This window comes from Prosopis cineraria, unplaced genomic scaffold (assembly GCF_029017545.1).
Source record: "Prosopis cineraria cultivar Desert tree isolate PC_DT_omini unplaced genomic scaffold, ASM2901754v1 PC3, whole genome shotgun sequence".
Taxonomy (NCBI): Eukaryota; Viridiplantae; Streptophyta; class Magnoliopsida; order Fabales; family Fabaceae; genus Prosopis; species Prosopis cineraria.
In genome coordinates, this window is record NW_026555334.1 from 39,530,059 (window position 1) to 39,551,492 (window position 21,434).

A 21,434-nucleotide genomic window follows, 5' to 3' on the forward strand; every position below is an offset into this window, starting at 1 on the left:
ATTAGAAGTTTAATATTATTTATTAATCATATTACTAAATGACATCTTTGCCAGAAAAGGTGTTGGTGAGATTATAATGCCTCTATATATTAATTCTAAGGTTGTGGTTATTATAACTGATTACTTTTTTTACCAGCATATTATTACTAACTACGTTACTAATTTATTAAAAATTAAATGTGGATAAAGGAAAAGAACACACTATTTATGTTAGATAATTTATCTTGTTAGAATTTTTATGTTTAAATATCGATGATTTAGCTCTAGCAAATAGTGAATATTATAAATTTAAATTTCAAACAACTGAGCACAAAATTTAACAGCTTTTTTTTTTGAAAAATTATAATCAAGTCACATAGAAGAAACTTAAATATAACTAGATCCCACAAAATAGATAAATTATTCTACAGTCCCTCAGTTCTTTGGTGTAAATAATTTCATAAGTAAAATTATTCATTTGTTCTAATTGAATCAGAAGCAAAGAACAAAGAAAGAGAAGCCATTTTCGCACAGTGAAGGTAACGAGTTGAGCTCTTGCAATCGTCTTTGAAAAAGTAAGCCAAGTATGATCATTCTGTAGCTAAAATACAAACCCATTGTTATCCTCCCATCTCATATTACTACATTTTCGATCTTTTAAGCACGTTTGGTGTTTGTGACTATAAGAGTTCATCAAGGAAGAAAAGCCCCGCTTTGACCTTCAGTTTTATTGTTATTGTGACTATACCGAATAAGGTAAATGATAAGATCGATTTGCATGTGTTCTTTTCTAATCATTTAATTTAGTCTTTTATTATTTGTTGGTCGAATAAAGTCATGTGGGTTATATCTTACTCTCTCTATGAGTATATTAGTTTGGGTGGTCTCTCTTTACGTGGTGTATCTGTGGTGAGCAATCACAAGCCTTGCATTTGTAATGATGTATTCGAGATTAATATGCTATTTAGTTGAGTTAATAAACTCGTTATCAAATGGCAAGATATACTATTAATAGTCTAAGCATAAGTTGTCAATATGTTATAAGTTGTTATCAATGTGTTTTGTGTGGTTCAAGTTATAAAAAGTAGGTTAAGTTAATGAATCTATTACAAAATGGCAAGACGTATTGTTAATAGTCTAAACGTAAGTTGTTAATATGTTATGAGTAGTTATCAATATATTCTGTGTAATTCAAATTGAGTTGAAAAATTTGTTATAAAAAATAGCTGATAAATCTATTATGAAGTGGCAAGATATGCTATTAATAGCCTAAGCGTAAGTTATCAATATGTTATATATAGTTATTAATATGTTGTGCGATGCAGGTTGATCTGACAAATCTATTGCTCACTTACTTTTTTAGGGCCACAATTTCTTTTTTGATTTGTTTATTTAGAATGACCTCCAAAAGATGAAAGTTAAATGTGTGTGGTGGGTTTTCAATCATCGTAACGATGAAAAAGAATTTACTATCATGTTTATATTATCAAGATCGAACCAAAGAAAAAATGAAAGATAGAAGGAATATTTAAGTTGTGCATATCATTTTAAGATAAAACTTTTTTGCACTTTATGTACTTACCTTGTTGCACAATATTTTGAAATTTTCATTTTAAATGTACATGAGTGTTACAGACCAACCATTTATACTTGGGGAAAGGGTAATAACAATAAGGCAAAGAGAAATTACTACTTCATGCTCGTTCATTGACAAAAAAAAAAGGAGAATAAGACTTACATCCTTATTTACAAGTTCACATATAAGATATAGTACAGCTTTAGAAACATCTTTCATGTCATTACATGATATTCACAACTTATTCCAAAAAAAAAAACAACTGGGTTGCATGGATATTTAATAATTCTATTTGAGTCTAATAACTTTTTACAAAAAATACCATATGCATTTGCAAAAAAATAACAGCTACATAAATAAAAAAAAATGCATGTCTCTAACATTAATTAGCACATATTCAAGTTCTTCCAAGTTTTGAAAGTATGATTGGTCTTGTAACACCTTCTACAACGATAAAACTTCTTGTTTTAAAATTGATATTCACATCCTAGGCCTTCTAGTCTTTGATTGTTTCAAGAATATTCGAGTTAACATATTTGTGACTGTTAAACCTAGACGTGGATTATCATATGTAAATACTAGCCTCAAGCATTGTCCACTTTCTTTACTTGCTTTCATGTCCTATAACTGATGATAACGTTCTTCTCAACTTTTCTTATATTAGCCATTCCTTTATTGTTCTTGTTCTTACACTCTCCCTATGTATTTCATAACAGATTTATCAGCTAAATCTGCACCACACACAACATATTAACAATTATTCATAACATATTAACAACTTATACTTAGACTATTAACAATACACTTTGTCATTTTATAATAAATTTATTAGCTCAACCTGCTCTTTATAATAGATTATTAGCTCAACCTGAACTATACATAACATATTAATAGCTACTCATAATATATTGATAACTGACGCTTAGACTATTAACAACACATCTTGTCATTTGATAACAAATTTATCAACTCAACCAAGTAATACTATAATCTCAAATATACCATTGCAAATGTAAGGTCTGTGACTGCTCATCACAGATATATCACATAAAGAGAGAGAGAGATCACCCAAACTAATATACTCATAGATATATATATATATATATATAACCCACTTGGCTTTATCTGACTAACAAACAATAAAAGACTGAATTAAATTATTAGCAAATAACACATGCAAATCGATCTCATCATTTACTTTGTTCGGCGCAGTTACAATAACAGTAAAACCAAAGGTCAAAGTTGGGCTTTTCTTCTTCGTGAGCTCCTACAGTCTCAAACACCAAACGTACTTACAAGATCAAAGATATAGTAATATGGGATGGGAGGATAACAGTGGGCTCACATTTTAACTACAAAACAATCCTACCTGACTCACTTTTTTAAAGATGATTACGAGAGCTCAGCTCATTACCTCCATTGCGCGAAAATGGCTTTTCCTTCTTCGTTCTTTCCTTTTGATTTAGTCAAGGCAAATGAGTAATTTTACTTATAGAATTATTCACACCAAAGGACTAAGAGATTACAGAATAATTTTTCTATTTTATGGGACCTAATTGTAATTGTTTCTATTTTTTTCTGGCCAATGGAAAATTTAACAATATTTAAACCATTAGAAAACAGAAGGAAAAAGTAGTCCATACCTTTTAAGTTTTTATATTAACTTTTATTTTGTTCGAACTAACTATTTATTTATCTATTTCCATCTATTTACTAATTTTATTTATCTTATACTTTCTGTTATTTATTTTTCTTAATAATTGTTTTTTATTTATCCAATTCATTAATTTTATTTTTCTTTTACTTTTTTCTTCACTCTATGTCTATATCTCCGATTCTATACAATATTTTTGTTACATTTTTTTATGTCATATATGGATTTTTATTTGTTTTTATAATATATTAAATTTAATTGTTTTAATTTTAAAATTTGAATAATGCTTTCTTATTACTTGGGAACTTAACGTAAATTACAAATGATCAATGTCAAAAATAGTTACCGTGCATTGACATCTAATTCCCCAGAGACGTAGGAAGTAGTCCAAAGTTGCTTGGCAAAGAAACATAGCTGTAAATGGTGTCCTGAAGAATCAGAAACCGCAAATAAAGCACCTGACATGTTGAAGTTTGAACTCTCTCTCTCTCAAACGAAGTATACTATATGTTAATTCTTTATTTTAATCCGTGATCATATATAATGCTAAAATGCAACAGTAAGGAGCATACGACGGGCTGAGCACCCGAGCTCCACCGACCTTGTTCGTAGTCGCAGAACAGTTTGGGCATATTTCTAGAGCCCAAATTCCATATATATATATATATATATAACTTCGGTAACCTTTCGATTTCGTGAGTGAGAGGCGAAATTCAACATCAACGGACTGGTTAAGTTGGATGCAATAGCTTCGTGATGAATAATGACGGTTTAATTTACTGATCAATCGGGTTATTATGTGATATATATTAATATCCTTTAAGAATCTGGTCTTCGAATGCACAAGGTTGGTTCGTTTTAGCTTATGAACGCTTAGAGTGAAGGAGGAGGTGAAGTGGGGGGGGGGGAATTTGAGATCCATTGGATGTTTGGAAACTATATGTTAGGTTTCCTTTGATATCTGATGACAACTATCGGTAGCTGAGGCGAGATTAATTATGTTCTTGTTTCCTCGTTCTGGCTCCTGAGACGATGATGTTTTCCTGTCTGAAGTCCATTAGATCGTCAATATTGTGCACTAAATGCTGAAATCTTTTTTGTATCCTATCTCGTGGAAATCTTTTTTACATCGTTCGTGATCTAGAATAGAAGTCACTGCTAGTATTATAAAGTAATTTTATGAAGAAATTCAAAATGATGTCAAATGTATTGGAGGGCATAGAATGACGCTTTTTGTCTGAAACTTGTTTGCAGGTGTTATCAGGCATGGACCTGCCTACAAGTGATGTGGATCCTGGGCTTGAGAAGATTGAAGTTGAGAAAAAGAAAAGTCCCTTGTTCCATTGTGATCTTTTTGATACAGAAGTAGTTTACAAGTTGGCTCAAATGTTACTTCCAGGATTAGCCACTGCCTGTGTTGATAACACATCAGGAGATCTCTTCAAGACTCCTGGTTCAGTGGCTGTTGATTTGAGAAAAGAAATGATAGATTATCTTACCCAAAGAAGTGAATCGTTTGTTGCCGAGTCTGTCATCGTAGAAGGTGAACTACGGGATCATCCGTTTGATATCATTTCATGTTTTGTTGATGACTTTGCAAGTTCAAAAAGAAACTTGTTTAGTCGGGTTTCAGGATGGCTGCTGAGTGAATCAAGAGAAGACAAAATAGATGATTTTTTACAAGATATGGAAATGGATGGGTTTTGGTTGCTAGAAAGGAGAAAAACACTTGCACAAACTTTGCTTAAAAATGTTGACTTGAAGAACTTAATCAAGTGCGGCATGAAATTTAATTATGCACAAGAGCTTGCCAATCACGTTCAACATTGCAGCTTTAGATCTACGATCTGCCAAAATCAGGGATGTGATGCCAGGTTGTGTGCAAGTCATTTGGAGAAGCATGATTCAACTTGTCCTTTCAAGATAATTCCATGTGAGCAGATTTGTTCAGGCAGCGTTATGAGACGTGAAATGGATAGACACTGCATAACTGTTTGCCCAATGAAGCTTGTAAGCTGTCCTTTCTATGCAGTGGGTTGTCCGTCTGCGATTGCGCAAAGCAGGATTAATGAACATTGTTCTGACAATCTTCATAGCCACTTGTTGTACTGTCTTCAAGGCATCCACAGAGAAGCATCTGAAGAAGATCTCAAACAACGAATGGAGCAAATTCTCCAGGTTAGTTTGCAGGTATATTAATGATCAGGACATAAATTGTGTGTGATAGAACTTAAAACTTAGTACCGAAGCACATTATTATAATTTCAGAAAGGCTAATTTTAAAAACAAAAATCTTTAGTGTTTTAGAAGACTTTAAGAGCTGAATTAGAAATATATAATTTTTATATTATATATTAAAAAATAAAAATATGTTAGAGGAATTGTCTTTGCTGAAAGTTTTCATGGCCCGCTCCATTGTCAAACTGAAAGCATTCTACTTAAATTCTTTGTTGTCTTATTAAACACCATTGAGAAAGTCTAATGCAAAACAAAATCCTTTTTCAGCCTGTTAATAATTTTGATACAGCCTATGGTTCCACATATCTTTTACTGTTCCTGTGAGCAAACCAACATTTTGTTTGGTTATTTGAAAACATCCTTGTAAGAATTTTGATGAGATAAAGTTTTGTTTTCCACCCAAAAAAAAAAAAAAACACAGATCAAGTTTTACGCATGCCTCAATCAAGCTCTATTCAATTTCATTTCATAAGTTAGTTCCTAGGGAAGGAAATTATGGGAGATGTTTTCAAGTAAACAGAGTAGTACTAGAAATATGTATTTCTCCCCTGCTGTTGATATGCTTTGTTTGAGAAAATGCTTTCAAGTAAATAGTGTAGTTCGCTGAAAAGTTTGAGAAAATGAATTTATTTTTCCCACGCAGTTGATATGTTATATTTGTGCCTGTACATCAATGAAACGTGCAATTGTAGCTTTTAGCATTATTCACTATTCAGTTGCCATAACATTTGTTGGGCTTGTCACATGCTCTCTGGAAGAGATGTTTCAATCACCTTATAATCAACATTAGGCTTGTAATTTCTTTGTATAGGCATCATCAAACAGCCAGTTAGCTGAGGCTCAAGGTGTGAGATCTTTACAGTTGATTGTAAGAGATATCGAATCAAAACTGGGGGCCTTAGAAGTCGGTGCCAAGAAGAAAAAGAGTGCAGTCAATATTGCCGTGAAATAAAATAATGAAAATATTAATATCATAACAAGAGGCAATGAGCAGCGCTCACAGACTTCAAATGAGGTAAATTCATCAGCTAAAGTTGAAGTCAGTGTCATCATGAAAAAGAGCTGTGCAGAGAATAATCCCAAGAATGTAGACAGTGAATGTAGTCGCAATAAAACCAAGGGCGGTAACCAAAATACAGACTTCAGAGATGGCAATTTTATCAGTTGAAGCTGAACTTAGTTCTTTGAACAAGGAGAATGAAGAGATTTATAACAAAAATGAAGTGATCACAGATATTAACACATCAAGTCGATTGGATAAAGTGGAATGCTGAGATTAACATTAAAGACAATTGTGTTGAAGATGATCATTTTGAGGTTAAGGATAATGAAGATACCATACAGACTTCAAAATAAGTGTAGCGCAGTGCCGTATGGGATGAGTAACGAACAAAACTATATGAATTGATAACTTAAAAGGGTTCAGACTTCAAAGGTGGAACATTTATCAGATAGAATGCACTCAAAGCTACATAAAAAATGATGGTGCAGAGAATGGACATGCAGCAAACACATTAAAGTTGTCTGACAAAAGTGAAGGCTGACTTCAAATTTATATGGAATCTTTACATGTTCGAGAGTTTTTGTTATTATTTTTTATTTTGCTAGTGAATGACCACACATGCCATTTCACAATAGGAAAAAAAAAAAAAAATCGAGAGAGAGAGAACTGTGGTTACTTCTTGCGATGTCGCAACTTCTTGGCTGCTATGGGTAGAGCGTGGTTCCTTTCCTATTGTTGATGAATTATAACATACTTCTGCATGCAAGTATCGTCTGAAGGTGTTCGGTCGTAAAAGGGACATGCAAGATGTTCTCAAGAAAATCCGTTCTTCAAGCATGTTGGCTGAGGACTTTTTTTAAAAAAAATATATATATATAATTTTAAGTCCTTATACTTAGTTTGCATTTTATTATCGATCTCTATATTTTTTTTCTTTTTTCTTTTTGGTGTTTTTAGTCCTGTACTTTTGTTTTTCATAGTACAAGGACCTAAAATTCTGTTTTTCCTTTTCTTGCTTTAAATGTACAAGCTAAGTTGCTAAATGAAGACTGCACAGAAACAAAACCAGAAAAAAAAACATCAAGCAAACCGAAAAGCTATCAACCCCTCTCAAATGCGGTCCACACCTCTCTGCTAAACACAATAGCCTAAGCCTCTGCACCGGTTGGTTCATCAATACATGAAATGCCACTAGTAGCTCCGGGCTATCAGTGATGCTTAAATTGTGAATCTATCATTCTGCCAAGTGCCAATGAATTATGTTATGTCGTCATTAAGGAAATGAGATTTCGGTTGTGAACCCCACCACACTAACGTGAAATTCAAGACCCTTTTTTTTTGGGAATAAAACTGAATACCATTCATAACAGAAAATCTGGAACGACAAAAAGACTACAAGAGAGTCCAAATCAATATCATACACCCCTTACATTAGTTTAAGGTGGTGGATGATCAAAGATGCAAAAACAACTTTTCTCAAAATGAGCTTTCCTAGCTAGAATTCTAGACCCTATTGAAATCTGTCATCAACTCGCTTTGAATCTAAAGAAACACAATCAAAATGACGAATAACAAGAAGCAACAATTTGCATAGTATTGAAAATCATGCCTCTCACTGTGGCCTCAGCAAATACAAATTAAGCATTAAAGGTAAAAAATAAAATAAAAAAATCCATTGCAGTAAGCAACAGAATTATCAAAACTAAAAGATCCGGATCCGGCTAATTTAAACGCTGCAAGCATAAAACACATACTGTGGTACTAGGTGGTGCTTCAATACTTTAAGCGCGAACTCCTTTAAGGCTAACCATGCGAGTGGATGCATCCACCTGCGCTCCCCTAAGTGCTGAACCCTGAGTTGTCCTCCCAGAACCACCATAGGCAGAGTCTTGATATCTCGTGCTCTGATAGCCTCCACCTGCTCCTCTTCCTGTTCGGTCCCTTGAATAGCCATTTTGGCTAAATGTTAACGGCCTTCCTCCACCAATACTATATCCTGCACGTCCACTACTGCCTTGCCTTGTCTGAGTAAGTGACAAGTCTTGCCACCTACCACCAACAGTAGATGTTGCAGCAGCAGCAGCATAGTCCTGACTATCTCGCCGCCTTAGGGGAAGATCCAACCCACCACCACCTATCCTTGCCTCTATTGCTCTTTCATTACTCTCCACAAGAATAGACAACTTCTCTGTCAACTGGAATGCCAAAGCCTGCAATCTAGAGTGCTTCACATCCTGGAAAATTATGCAGCCAGTTGGTTGATCCCAGCTTGCATGGAGCTCCTCATTTATCATCATCCTACTAACAATGCTATGGGTGTGAGGAACAGAGAGGTCAAACATTTTCATGAGCTGCTCAAGGCTCAAAGAATCATAGGATGAAGAGAAGGTAAAGAGGTAAGTCCTTAGTGCCTCCTCCTTGATTTTTTCCTTGAGCATTTCAAGCACCTGTTCATGATTTCTAACAAATTTCCAGACATCCAGCGACTTGATGATATCATAACTCCTATGGAAGTCTCCCTTGCTAAGGGCCCTTGTAGCAGCCATAACATGATCTCTAACATTTTCAGGTGGACCTGTAAATGTTTGCTTCTCGCTAACCTCAAGCAAGCGACGGAAAGTCTTGCTAATAACTTTGCGCTTTGCATCATAGTCATTAGCTGCCATGTTAGGAACTTCCAGAAGCATAGCACAAATAAGATGTACCAACTCCAGGAGCTCAAGGTTAATGTGCATGTGATATGGCATCTGGCGTCTCCTTTCCAACCTTTCCTGAAGGGAGAAAATTGTTAACTGCTATGCCTCTTCAATGGCAATTCTCATAATGCAACAATAAAAGCTAGTCCAGCAAAAATGAAGTGGTAGAAAAATAGTTTTACCAGCAGTAAAGAAAACATTCAGTAGCATAAGCAACACATGACAACACTATGATAGTAGAAGAAGCTTAATATTATGAATGTTAATGAAAGTCTTATTAGACTAATAAGTAATAAGTAAACAGCGCCCTGGATGAACTGATGACATATTTTCACGTAGAAAATGGTATACAGCGATGATGGAAGTCTACAATCACCAAACATTTCCTGCATTAGCACAGATCATGACCACACACAGACACCTACCCTATGCCCCCAAACAAATCAGGTTCCCAGTTTACAGTTCCCAATTATCCTCGAGCTCAACTTCCTTCAAAATGTCTATAAGGAATATAAATTAAATAATCCAATCCAATTGACTTGTATCCCAAGAAACAGATCCACAACCAATAAAATATCACAATACTAAAGTGACTGGAATCTAAGGCGCACAGATTTATATATAACTGATTAACAATCACATGCACAAATATCTGTCAGCATCTTTATTAGCCCCATACTCTCGATTAACACATTGAACCCAGAATAACATTGCAACTGAGATATCACACTGTACAGAAACTAGAACTACCACAAGAAAATGAATAATCAATAACCAATTACATAAAGGAAAGCCCAGGGAGAATATGCAAATAGCAAATACTACCAGCAATAAAACATTAAAACTATTAACAGGAAAAAAAAACAACATTGATATAATTAGTCGCCATGGCCAAAACATGAATAATAGTCACAGTAACAAAATAATCAAACGGAAAAAATGGGCATGTTCAACACCTGCTCTGGAGTCTTCTCATGATAGCGACTTTGTGAGACACCTTGTGCAAGCAGCTCCTTCACCCTTCCACCAGAATATAACTCAGAGAGACAGCCATGAGCCTCAGAAATCAGTCCAACCCGAAAAGCACAGAGGCCTAACTGTGACATGGCCCTGTTAAAAAGTATCTGCGTTGATATATCCATATGCTGAACGCTATCCTGCAAATGGCTCATAAGCAGCAGATCACGTGCAGTTGAGAACTCATCCAGAAGGGCATGGTGATATATATCACAAAGCATAGCACGTGCCTTTGTCCGCTCATCCCCGTACTTATATATCAAGGACACCAATAAGTCCATTAGCGTTCTACTATTCTCTGGGAAGGTGGGTTTTCGAGGAACAAGCTCAGGAGTAACAACAAATGCAGTAGGAGTCCTTGTATCCTCAAACCCTTTAGACTCATCATCCACCTCCCCATTATTGTCATCTGCCAGTTCAGCCAATTTCCTCATGGCATCATAAACCTCCTGTGGTTTGTAATAGATGAGTTCAACACGTCTAAGGGCTACCTTTGACGAAGCTTTAAAATCTCCAACTCTTTCAAGATATTCCTGGACGTCCTGAGCAAGAGCCAGAAACATGGGCTCATCCCTAAGTCTCTCAACATACTCACGAGTATGGGGATCAATACATTGCAAACTCTTGAAAAACTCAGCATCAATTCTTTCTAGGAATGCAACTAAGTTGCCCCATACCCGAATTGGTCCATTGTAGTCAGTGCCCTTCTGAGTTTCATTCTCATCAGGCTCCACTGTATCATCAACAACTATGTTTGGGTACTGCACTAGAATATCAAGAATGACCAGCATATTCAGCACGCATTTCTTCCACACATTAATAGGCATATGCCCATTTAAACCAGGATTAACATCAAATTGAGCAGAAACAACACTGAAAAATATTTCCAGCTTCTGTGCTGGCGTTTTGGCAACTTTTGTTAAGAAGGTAAGCTGCTCAACCTGCTCAAACCTTCCAGTTCCCCTCCTGCCCCTAGCTGCCACAACCTCTTTGAACTTCTTGTTGACCATGTCCCACGAGATCTCACTAGGGTCTTTCATAAACTGCCTATCCATAAGCCTGTCTTTCTTGCTAAGTTTTTGGTCCCAAGGGGCATCAGTTGCATCTGACTTCTCATCATCTTGATCGCCATCTTCAGAATCTGACTTCTGTATCTTATCAATCTCCTCAATTACCTCCTCCTCACTTTCATCCTCATCCTCACTCTCCTCTTCATCTTTGTCCTCCTCACTCTCAGGATTTTCTCTATATTTAGTAATCAAATCCTCATATTGCTTATTATTCTTCTTCAATTTCTGCTTCATTGAGTTCAATGCTTTAGCATTACTACTACTCATCTTCTTTTTGGCATCCTTGTTTGCCAGAGCCTGTGCCAGGAAGTCTTCCAACATCACAAGTGCCTTTATGTAAAGAGTAGGCACCTTCTCAGATTCAGTGATACGCATGACTTTCTCAAGCTGCTTGCTTATTTTATCAAAGCTCTCTTGCAAGCTCACCCAGTCATTAATCTTCATAGCATTCTTCATCTGATCAATTGTAGATGACATTTCTTCAAATCTCTTGTCTTTGGCTGACCTAACAACACGCTTCTGATCATCGGAATCATCACTGTCACTAGCATTACCCTGCAAGTATCTGCTTTTAACAGCTTGGCTAGTAGATTCACCCGCTACATTCTCAACATCTTCATCATAGTCACTCTCCTCCTCCTCGGAGTCACTACCACCCTGTGATTATAAACAAAATACACTTGCGTCAACAAAAGTGGTAATGTTGTTCAATTCCAAAGGATAAGGAATCAACAAAAATGAGGCAGTCAAACATAATTTTAACGACCTGTGTCCAGAATCTAGAAGCCATCCTTGGTCGACAGCAACAAGCAGCAAGTGAATATAACCAAGAGTCTGCAATGATGATAAAAAACACTACCCGGTAAATACAGCAAACAGATAAATTAATAATAATAATAAGAGCTCAACGGCACGAAAAGAAAAAAAACATCGACATATTTATAATTTATAATTTATAAGTATGACTATAACTAAAAATAGATCCATTCAACATATAACGCACAGTATCTGGAGAAGAGATACCCTATAACAGACGTGAAAGTTCAGCTACCTAAAAAGTTGGCTCAGTAGATGGGAAGGTACGAAGTCAGATAATGCACAGTTTCATGCAACAGTTCGTAAGCCTCCTAGAAACACCCAAAGGCACTTGATTACTGCTTAACAAATCGTTTGTGTTACTTGACCACTTTCTCGTTTGCCACCTAATTTGTGTTCTAGCGTAATTCTAGCGGCGCTAACTTCAAATCGCATCTAAAATCTGAATCAGAAAAATAATTGTATTTTATTAAAAAAAGATGGTATACTTTGAAACATCCTTCGGTCGATCACAGAAAAAGCACGTCTATATCTTCCTAATCATGTTTCGTAAATAAGTGACAATTAAACGGAGGACATAGAAAGTATACGACGAATTCATGAAACCGAATATCAAGACGGAAGAAGTAAACAGGTGAAATCTGCAAACGGATCCAAGAGATGAATTTTAAGCGTGCAACGTGCAACCCGCAGCTGTCTCATTCAACTACATTTGTTCCTGTAATCCATAGCCTAACAGAACGCAGCAGCGAGAGACAGCCCGCCCATACAGCCAGCGGGGAGGACGGCACTACTGGCAAAGATCTTCCGGCGAAATCGCCGCAGGCGCGAAACGTACCTAGACCTGCTCGCCCTTTCCTTTACAAGGAAGCGATTATATGCCTTAACCCGATAAAGAAGTTCTATTTTTGTACCTGTATGACGTTAACGTGTCTAATAGAATTCCTCGGCTGAAACGAGGCGAAGATGTAAAGAGTAACTGCTGTGGTGTTCGCTTCCCGATGCTGCGGCGGCCAAGCAGGGAAAGAAGGGTCCGGAAGGTGTTCGGGAAGGACGGAAGAAGGCGAGGAGTAAAAGAGGTAGGGCACAAATAATAGGCCTGGCCCCGCTATTGGCTATTGATGAGCCCAATGTACAAAAAAGAATCAGGCCCAGGAAAAGTAAATTTTTCATAATACTCTCGAAAATTTTCATATATATGTGTATATAAAAAAAGAAGATTTTAGTTATTTTTAATTTTTTATATTGATTATTTATTTTTGTTTTAGTTTATAAAATTAATATTTTTGTTATTTCCCAGGCATCCCCTGCATCCGACAATCATAAAACTAATATCTTGAAATAGTTGTAAAGTTAAGATTTGAAGTTAAGATGCGAGATAATTTAATAATTAAAAATAATAATTTTGTTAAACTCAAATTGTAATAATATAGATAGATTAATTATCATTTTTATTTTTAAAAAATTACACTAAACAGGTTGACACGATCTTTTGTTCTAAATATATATTTTTTATATTTTATCTATATCATTAAAATATTATATATTTAATAAATTTTTGAGTTTAAATATTTTTCATTTAATCTAAAGAGTGCAAAATACTCAAAGTAGGAAATACAAAGTTGCAAAATTTACACAGACTACTTGTAATTTTTCCTAGAGTGAAAGGGTGCAAATCAATGTAATGTGGCTCTGCTATTGTGTCAAGGAGTCTAGTAGCTATTTAAGGAATTGTATTATCTCAAACGACATTCTTCATACATACTTTCAATATGCTATCTTTGCCACACCCACTTTATTACAAAATTAATTAATATCTTATCTATGCATTTATGTTCTTGGCAGAAAATGTATGGATTTTCTCTCCTTACGTATAAACAAAATAAAACATAGAAAGAAAGAAAAAAAATATTCTTTTTAAATCGCACCCAGCTCTTTTAATTTTCCCTAACAATATCCTGAATATTATGTTTAAATTAAAATTATTACGATTATTACAAAAAAATTTAGAATCATGAGTTTTTATCTTTGATTTTCCTTACTTGATTGATTGTGTCGGGATTATTGGTTTTGATCTGGGACTTTAATTTTTAATTGGTTGTTGTTGTCGTGCCTGCTGGTTCATGGAAGAGATAATAGAAGAGGGGGATCATGCTCCACCTCTTCGATTTAAGACTTTTCATGGAAGTAAATGGATGCTAGATCATTGCCTTGATATGGGGCTTTGGTTCCACTGCCATTGTGATTTTGATTCACAGCCATCTTGACATGCTATTTCATGGGTTCACAATTGATGGTGGGCTTTTTCCTCTTCCTACACTGGTTCATGATATTTGTGAATGGGCTTCCAATGATGGAAGAGATTTCTTTTTTTGGAGGACATTTTGATATTGTTATATTATAAATATATATTTTAATTTAAAAATTTACCTCACACAAAGCTTGTTTTAAATTAAAACCGCTTGTCTGCCTCACTTCCTCTACATCTTTATCTTCCATTTCCTTTTTCACTTCTACTTCCATAATGGGACATAAATTATCATTTGAAATTAGTTTACTTAAATGATTTGCACTGCCCATTGAGTTGGGAGGGTTAAGATTCATGGATTGCTGATGCTTCAGAGTGTGAATCTATGAACAAGGGAATTCATTTGATCATCGTGGCCTTTTAGCCACTCAAAGAAAGTAAAACGATGTGATAATTTAGAGGGAAAGTATTAATAAAAACTCTTTGGCCAAATTTATTTTGAATTAAAATTCTTAAATTTCTGAAATATTATTGCAATTCAGGGATCCTTATTTGATATCAAACATCTGAATAAAATGACAAAATTACCCCCTCATTTAAATTAATATCAAAATTATTTTATTTTACTTATTCACTGCATTACTTCACTCATTTAATTCAATTACTTACGAAATATTGTTCATTGCCCTACTTCACTTGATTTCATTCCAAATATTTAAATTATTTCAAGATAACTTGTTGGTTCCTGTGTTATATATTATTTATTTACTCACGAACTGTTGTTCATTGCCCTGCTTTTATTTAATTTCATTCTAGATTTGTTCCTATAATGTACAATGTTTATTGACTTACAGAATGCTATTTATTACCTTCCTTCATTTGTTCATTGTCAGACTTTTATTTGATTTCATTTTAGAGAAAATAAACAAATAATGTTGGGTAATGAACTATATTCCATAAGTAAATGAATAAGTGAAGTAGGGTAATTTTAAGTTCTAATATTAATATAAACAAGGGGTAATTTTGTTATTTTTATCAAAAATTTAATATCAAATTAAGAATCCTAAACTATAGTGATATTTCAAGAATTTAGAAATTTTGATTCAAAATAAATTTGTTTAAGGAGTCTTTGTTGATATTTTCCCTAATTTAGATGACATGAATGATTGGTTCTGGAGCAGGAAGCTTAAGAAGAATAATTTGTTTTTTCTTCCTCTAACCGAGGAAGTAGCTCAGGTGAAGTGAAAATTCTAGCACATATTTAAGAGACAAATTTCTGATCCGTAAAAACTTCATGAAGGATAGGTTGAATCTTAATCCATTAATGCATGCTGGTCAAAAAATTTAAAAAAAAAATCCTCTATTACATGTCTGGCGCAATGCAATTCTACTTTTAGCAAGTAGCAGTTGGTTTTGTATAAATTTGAATAAAAAAGGAAAAGAAACCTAATAAAACATGAAAATGAAAAAAAAAACACACAAATACCTGTAACACGAATTTGGTATAAAAGTTACGATTTTATTTTATATGCTAGACCAAATAAACATGCATATAAAATACATGATCGTCATCTAAACAAATGAGCTGAAACGCGAAACATATATGACCTCCGGTCATTGTTATTTTTCAAGTTTTTTTACAACAACAAAAAATTATTTTTATTTTAGAGTGCGTGTTTGATTATAATGAATATAATGCCAGCTAGTTTGAGAGAGTTAAACTCATTAACTACTATTAATCGAAAAGGAGGAGAGGGACGTCTTCCATGAAAAGTGTCACGCACAAAACGGTAGCATGGTAAGTTCATTGAATCTGTTGACACGCCATGAAACCACGACACATTCCTTGAACAAAATTATGCTCTACATGATCGAGACGCGGTACAAAAAGGCTGTCTTTTCTTGAACGATAATGCCAATGCACAGTACAAAGACATACAGTACGTGATGAAGATAAAAGAAGTTCATCAGAAAACAAATGTAGCTTAGCCAAAGCCCAACGGCTCATACATGAACAAACAGAAAAGTAGAACGAGCTGTACCGTGTGGAAAGTGGGACAAAGTTAACAGCAAAATCGTTAAAAGAAAAATAGGATCAGAAGTCCCACGTGGTTGGACGCTCGCCGCCTGTCAGTCCACTTTGGCACCCACCTCCTTTTTAATTACACGTCCTTCCTGTTCACCTTCCTAAATTCTAACTCACATCTATATACAAGTCTTGTTAGAATCAGGCATATGATGAACTGCATTAAGCATTTGCAAAAGAGGAAAAACTAATCGGAATCCTCAGATACTCCAAAACAAGAATCCAACCTCTCTGATCTAACATTGGTACGTACCTACCTTGCCCACTTTGTGTACTCCCAACCTCTGACAAATTCAGCGTATCTGCATGCCACAAAACTTGTTGCTGATGAGTTGTTAACTCGAAAAATATAGTTGGCATATTAATTTTTGATAAGATGAGAAAATCCTTGCCTTCATGCTGACTTTGACGATTTGAACAGTCCCTTCCAAACCTTTCTGTCCAGATCTATCAATTTTGACGGTGAAGATATACAGCATCATTTCTTATCAGTTTCAATTGCTGTGTCTCAGAACCCACTTACAAGGGATCACATCGATCAAGAAATTGATGATGGTTGAACTCGAAGGATCACTCAGCTTCAAGAGCCACGAGTTGGGGAACATTTTCTATTTTAGATCTCCAAAAATAGATATAAATAATAGCATCCTTGATGAACCAGCAAGCAAAAAGGACACAGATGCCTTTAATCACTTGTCAAGATCAAACAGCAACTCATCCGAAAGTAACTTGCATCAGCCAGAGATTGATAGAGACCAAGCTGCATTAAAGTTGCAAAGAGTTTACAAGAGTTTCCGAACAAGGAGGCAGCTGGCAGATTGTGCTGTTCTCATTGAGCAGAGATGGTTAGTTCTATGCACTTTTATTTGCACGGGAAATGTTGGCATCTATCTCCTTAAATTCTTATAAGTTACCTGCATAGGTGGAAGGTGTTGGATTTTGCCGAGCTGAAGCGGAGTTCTATATCATTTTTTGACGTTGATGGAACAAAAACCGCCCTTTCACCTTGGTCGAGAGCAAGAAAGAGAGCTGCAAAGGTAATAATACCTAATTTACGCATGATGGCTTGTACTTTAAGATGTTATTGTTGAAGTCCGAGCTGCAATAGCTGGTGGTTTTTTTTTTTTTTTTTTGTTGTATGGCAGGGCGGGAAGGGTCTATCCAAGGATGAGAAGGCTTGTAAGCTTGCTTTACAGCATTGGCTAGAGGCAGTAAGTCTTATCACAAAGGCGATATTGTTTTCAACTCAATATTATCCAGTTACAATTTCTAACTAGGTCTCTTTCAACAGATTGATCCTCGACATCGCTATGGTCACAATCTTCAACTTTATTATCTTAGATGGCTTAATTGTGATAGCAATCAACCTTTCTTCTATTGGTAAGATTTCCTCAGTCCCAGAGGAAGAATAAAGAAGGAAGATTGAATTATTTCGGTTCCTGTTTAGCAACTAAGATTTCATATTTTCATTAACAAAGAATATACGTATTTACCAGTATTTTAATATAGGCTTGACATTGGCGAAGGCAGGGAGGTGAGTCATGAGAGATGCCCAAGATCAAAACTTCAACAGCAAAGCATCAAGTATCTTGGTCCAGTGAGTTTCACGTTTCCTTCAAACAAGTCCTTTTCAAATCTCGAAATGTTGAGGAATTTCAAAAGTTTTTTGTTTTGTAGGTGGAAAGAGAGGCTTATGAAGTGATAATCAAGAATGGGAAGCTAAACTACAAGCAGAGCGGGAAATATGTTGAAACCACAGGAGATGATGCTAAATGGATTTTTGTGCTTAGTGTATCCAAGACTTTGTATGTTGGACAGAAGATTAAGGGGAAGTTTCAACATTCAAGCTTTCTGGCAGGTGGAGCGACACTATCTGCTGGAAGATTAGTGGTGGAAGATAGTGTTCTGAAGGTATGATAAGGAAACAAACCAAGATAATTTCATTGTATTTCTTTGCCCTGTCTGCGTTTGGTACTGACATACGACGTTAATTTCCAAATTGAAAGGTAGTTTGGCCTCACAGCGGCCATTATCGCCCAACTAAAGAAAATTTCCAAGAATTCATGTCATTCCTCGAGGAGCATAATGCCGATCTTACAGACATGAAGGTAGAAAATGCAAAGATACTTGATTTATCGAAGGGTGATATAGTGTATTAGCTAGGAGGGGAAAAAGCATAATTACATACCCGCTCACTCTCGTCATTTCCATTGTAACCAGAAAAGTCCATCTGAAGATGAAAAGCCTGTTTGATTTTCACTTCATCAAACATTTTTTTAATTAAAACTTATTTGATAAAAATTAGTTTAATAAAAGTATATTATTATAATAAAATTCATATTTAAATATATTTTTTTAAAAGTTAGTTTGATATATTAAAACTTGTTTGAATAACAATGAAATATATTTTTAAATGTATAATTATCAAAATGAATATTGATCTATAATAATTTATAATTTTTATTATATAAATATAATATATTAAAAAAATTTTATAAGGTAGTGGTAGAATAAAATGTATTTAACAAATTTTTAACTCTATTCTTATTAAATATATATATTTAAAAAATAAAATATTATAATGTTTAATAACTTTCCCAACATTTAATAAGATAAAAGAATAAAGATAAATATAATAATTATTAAAATATTTTATAAATAGAATCAAAATAAATATTATTTATCTTATAAATAAAACAAAAGTCCTATAAATAAGTTAAAAAAACTTTTGAAAAGTGTTCAAATTACATGTTTCCAAATTTACTTTTAAGTCAGTTATTAAAAATTTAAAATCCTTTTGCAATGTTAATTTTTACATATAATTAATCAAATAACATTTAGCATTTAAAAATGGAAAAGGATTTTTGAAAAGTGAGAAATAACGAATCCATACCTACCCGAAAGGTATTCATCCAAAAAGAATAAGAATTCTCTCCCCTGAGGCAATCCTTCACATGGAGAAGTGCCACGAGAAAGAGAAAAGGAAGGATTTTGAATTTCGCTCCATGCGATGCTTTACGCTGAATCAAATTGTCACCGCCCTACGTCAAGAATGTCCAGAAGAGTAGGATCTAAAACAACTAGAATTGAAATACCGTATGGAAGTGACGTGTCAGCAATTTTTGAGGAGGAAGATGTCTCGTCAAGCTAACATTTTGAACCCTAGAATCGACGTTAGGCAATGGGTATGAAACAGCAAAAGAATCATTTACTGATGAAGAGAAATTCAAGGCTATGAAGTCGAACTAGTTTGGTAATGAAGATCAGGAGAGTGAAGAACAAATATTAAAAAACATAACTTTATATCTTTATATTTTACTCATACTTTATTATTGATTCCTGCATTTTTTTTAATAATTTAGGTATTGTACATTTATTTTTTAATATTTTAGATTCCTTGCACTTTTATTTATGGAAGAATTTAAAATATTAAAAAATAAGAATGCAGAGATTTAAGACATTGAAAAAATGCAAGAACTAATAACAATATGTAAGTAAAATGCAAGCACTCAAAATTATATTTTTTCAAAAAATATTAATTATGACATGAGAAATCGCTTATCTCAGCTTGAGTTTCAAAATATGAAATGGCAAAAGAAAATAGAAAAGGAATGGAGATGCAAGGTATCAAACCCTATACCTCTCGCATGCAAAGCGAGTACTGTACCGTTTGAGCTACATATCCAATGAGACAAGGGCCAATAAGTCATACACTTAACAAACACCGCTACAATCTCACCATGTAACAATAAGCAAATTGAGTCGCTGGTATAATTGGAAGCAAGCTGTAACCGGTCTAGAATTGTTCATGAGATGGGATATGACAAGACTAGAACCCCCTTATCTCGTGTCTCATCTTAAAAAATTATCAAGATTAAAATTTTTCCCCTATTCTGTCCCGTCCAGTTCCAAATGTTGTCCCGTCTCGTTAGGAATTGGGACAAAATTAGGATGAGATTGACAATGTGGGAAAAAATCAAATATTAACATTCATTAATTAAAATTTTTAAATTACATAACTTATTAACTTTAAAATTAAAACAAAACGAGTATATAAATCATAATAACTATTAAATTACATCAATTACAACTACAAATGTACAACTTGAAGTCAAGTATACATGAGACATAACACATCGTGATAGCAATTTTAAGTGATCTCTCTACTATAAAAGCAACAACAACAAACAAACCGACACAACATCAAGTCATTATTCTTTTTCTTTAGTTGAACTATGTAAGCTAGTGACTCTTTCTAAAATAAATTAAAAAATATGATATAAATAAAAGTTATTAAATAAGTAGATATAAAAATAAATTATATTATTAATATAATTAATATACTATAAAGAAAGATATTAACATGTACTACTTCTTTTATATCATCAAACTTTTCAACATAAAAAAATTTTAATTTTAAATAAGAATAGCAAGTATTGAAATTGTAATTAATATAAGTATAAATTATATAAATATAATTAATATATTAGTATAATTTTAAAATAAAAAATAATATATATATACATATATCTCTTGATATAATATTGGGGAAGGGAAGGGACGGGATGTCCCAAGGGCACTCCCTTCTCCCGTCCTAATTATTTTTGGTTAGGAATAAAATTTATTTAAATATAATAGAGACAAAATTAGATCAATTAAGATAGATATAAGTTAAACACCTTTAATAACTATTGTCATTCACTTGGCTAAAGCTTTAATAGCGGGTCTATGGTAAGAAAGTTTGAAGACTGGTACGTAAAAATGGAGCAGTTTGACAAAGATAGCTCACTATTTATTATAAAGTACACTAACTATTTTTTGAAAGTTGTTTGTGAAGATGTTATTAAAAAAGTTGTTTATGAAAAAATAGTAAAAAAAAAAAGAAAAAGAAAAAAACCCCGGGGGGAGTATTTAGCGAAATTTATTTCAATCCGTCCTACCATTTGTTCTCCACTGGTCGCAAAATTTAAATCATGTTTCCGTCATCTCACCTCCACTCGACCTTTAACAAATTAAAATAAATTAAACATTTTATGTGTTTGATTCAGCAG

The 21,434-nt window shown here is 34.0% G+C and overlaps 3 protein-coding genes across 7 annotated transcripts; 2 read left to right on the forward strand and 1 right to left on the reverse strand.

The window, feature by feature from the left end:
* The first annotated feature begins 3,620 nt into the window (after positions 1-3,620).
* On the forward strand, positions 3,621-7,723 carry LOC129304654 (uncharacterized). Of its 3 annotated transcripts, none has more exons than XM_054944379.1 (3): positions 3,621-3,850; positions 4,464-5,399; positions 6,259-7,723. In XM_054944379.1, the coding sequence occupies exons 2-3, from the start codon at positions 4,476-4,478 to the stop codon at positions 6,397-6,399; spliced, it is 1,065 nt and encodes a 354-aa protein (XP_054800354.1). In that variant the 5' UTR covers positions 3,621-3,850; positions 4,464-4,475; the 3' UTR covers positions 6,400-7,723. The 3 variants fall into 3 exon arrangements, with proteins under 3 accessions (XP_054800354.1, XP_054800352.1, XP_054800353.1); XM_054944377.1 differs by lacking the exon at positions 3,621-3,850 and adding an exon at positions 3,888-4,056; XM_054944378.1 differs by lacking the exon at positions 3,621-3,850 and adding an exon at positions 3,893-4,056 and having other exon boundaries at positions 4,464-5,387.
* Positions 7,724-8,012: 289 nt separating this feature from the next.
* On the reverse strand, positions 8,013-13,121 carry LOC129304653 (eukaryotic translation initiation factor 3 subunit C-like). 3 transcript variants are annotated; one of them, XM_054944373.1, is made up of 4 exons: positions 12,964-13,121; positions 12,000-12,067; positions 10,103-11,890; positions 8,013-9,221 (listed from the first exon to the last, which is right to left on the reverse strand). In XM_054944373.1, the coding sequence occupies exons 2-4, from the start codon at positions 12,021-12,023 to the stop codon at positions 8,232-8,234; spliced, it is 2,802 nt and encodes a 933-aa protein (XP_054800348.1). In that variant the 5' UTR covers positions 12,024-12,067; positions 12,964-13,121; the 3' UTR covers positions 8,013-8,231. The 3 variants fall into 3 exon arrangements, with proteins under 3 accessions (XP_054800348.1, XP_054800351.1, XP_054800349.1); XM_054944376.1 differs by lacking the exon at positions 12,964-13,121 and adding an exon at positions 12,888-12,907; XM_054944374.1 differs by lacking the exon at positions 12,964-13,121 and adding an exon at positions 12,640-12,864.
* Positions 13,122-16,831: 3,710 nt separating this feature from the next.
* LOC129304567 (IQ domain-containing protein IQM6-like) lies at positions 16,832-18,599 on the forward strand. The gene is made up of 7 exons (XM_054944266.1): positions 16,832-17,228; positions 17,306-17,420; positions 17,529-17,594; positions 17,675-17,763; positions 17,893-17,980; positions 18,061-18,294; positions 18,390-18,599. The coding sequence occupies exons 1-7, from the start codon at positions 16,933-16,935 to the stop codon at positions 18,540-18,542; spliced, it is 1,041 nt and encodes a 346-aa protein (XP_054800241.1). The 5' UTR covers positions 16,832-16,932; the 3' UTR covers positions 18,543-18,599.
* Positions 18,600-21,434: the final 2,835 nt, after the last annotated feature.

What these genes read in the sequence shown, in the direction of transcription:
- LOC129304654 (XM_054944377.1), top strand. An exon ending in TTCTCCAGGTTAGTTTGCAG is followed by an intron (nt 5,400 to 6,258) that starts GTATATTAATGA and finishes TTCTTTGTATAG; the next exon opens with GCATCATCAAACAGCCAGTT.
- LOC129304653 (XM_054944373.1), bottom strand. Translation starts at nt 12,023, where the DNA reads ATGGCTTCTAGATTCTGGACACAG. An exon ending in CTTCTAGATTCTGGACACAG is followed by an intron (nt 11,891 to 11,999) that starts GTCGTTAAAATT and finishes TTATAATCACAG; the next exon opens with GGTGGTAGTGACTCCGAGGA. An exon ending in ATGAGAAGACTCCAGAGCAG is followed by an intron (nt 9,222 to 10,102) that starts GTGTTGAACATG and finishes TTCTCCCTTCAG; the next exon opens with GAAAGGTTGGAAAGGAGACG.
- LOC129304567 (XM_054944266.1), top strand. Translation starts at nt 16,933, where the DNA reads ATGATGGTTGAACTCGAAGGATCACTCAGCTTCAAGAGCCACGAGTTG. An exon ending in GTTCTCATTGAGCAGAGATG is followed by an intron (nt 17,229 to 17,305) that starts GTTAGTTCTATG and finishes TTACCTGCATAG; the next exon opens with GTGGAAGGTGTTGGATTTTG. An exon ending in GCATCAAGTATCTTGGTCCA is followed by an intron (nt 17,981 to 18,060) that starts GTGAGTTTCACG and finishes TTTGTTTTGTAG; the next exon opens with GTGGAAAGAGAGGCTTATGA.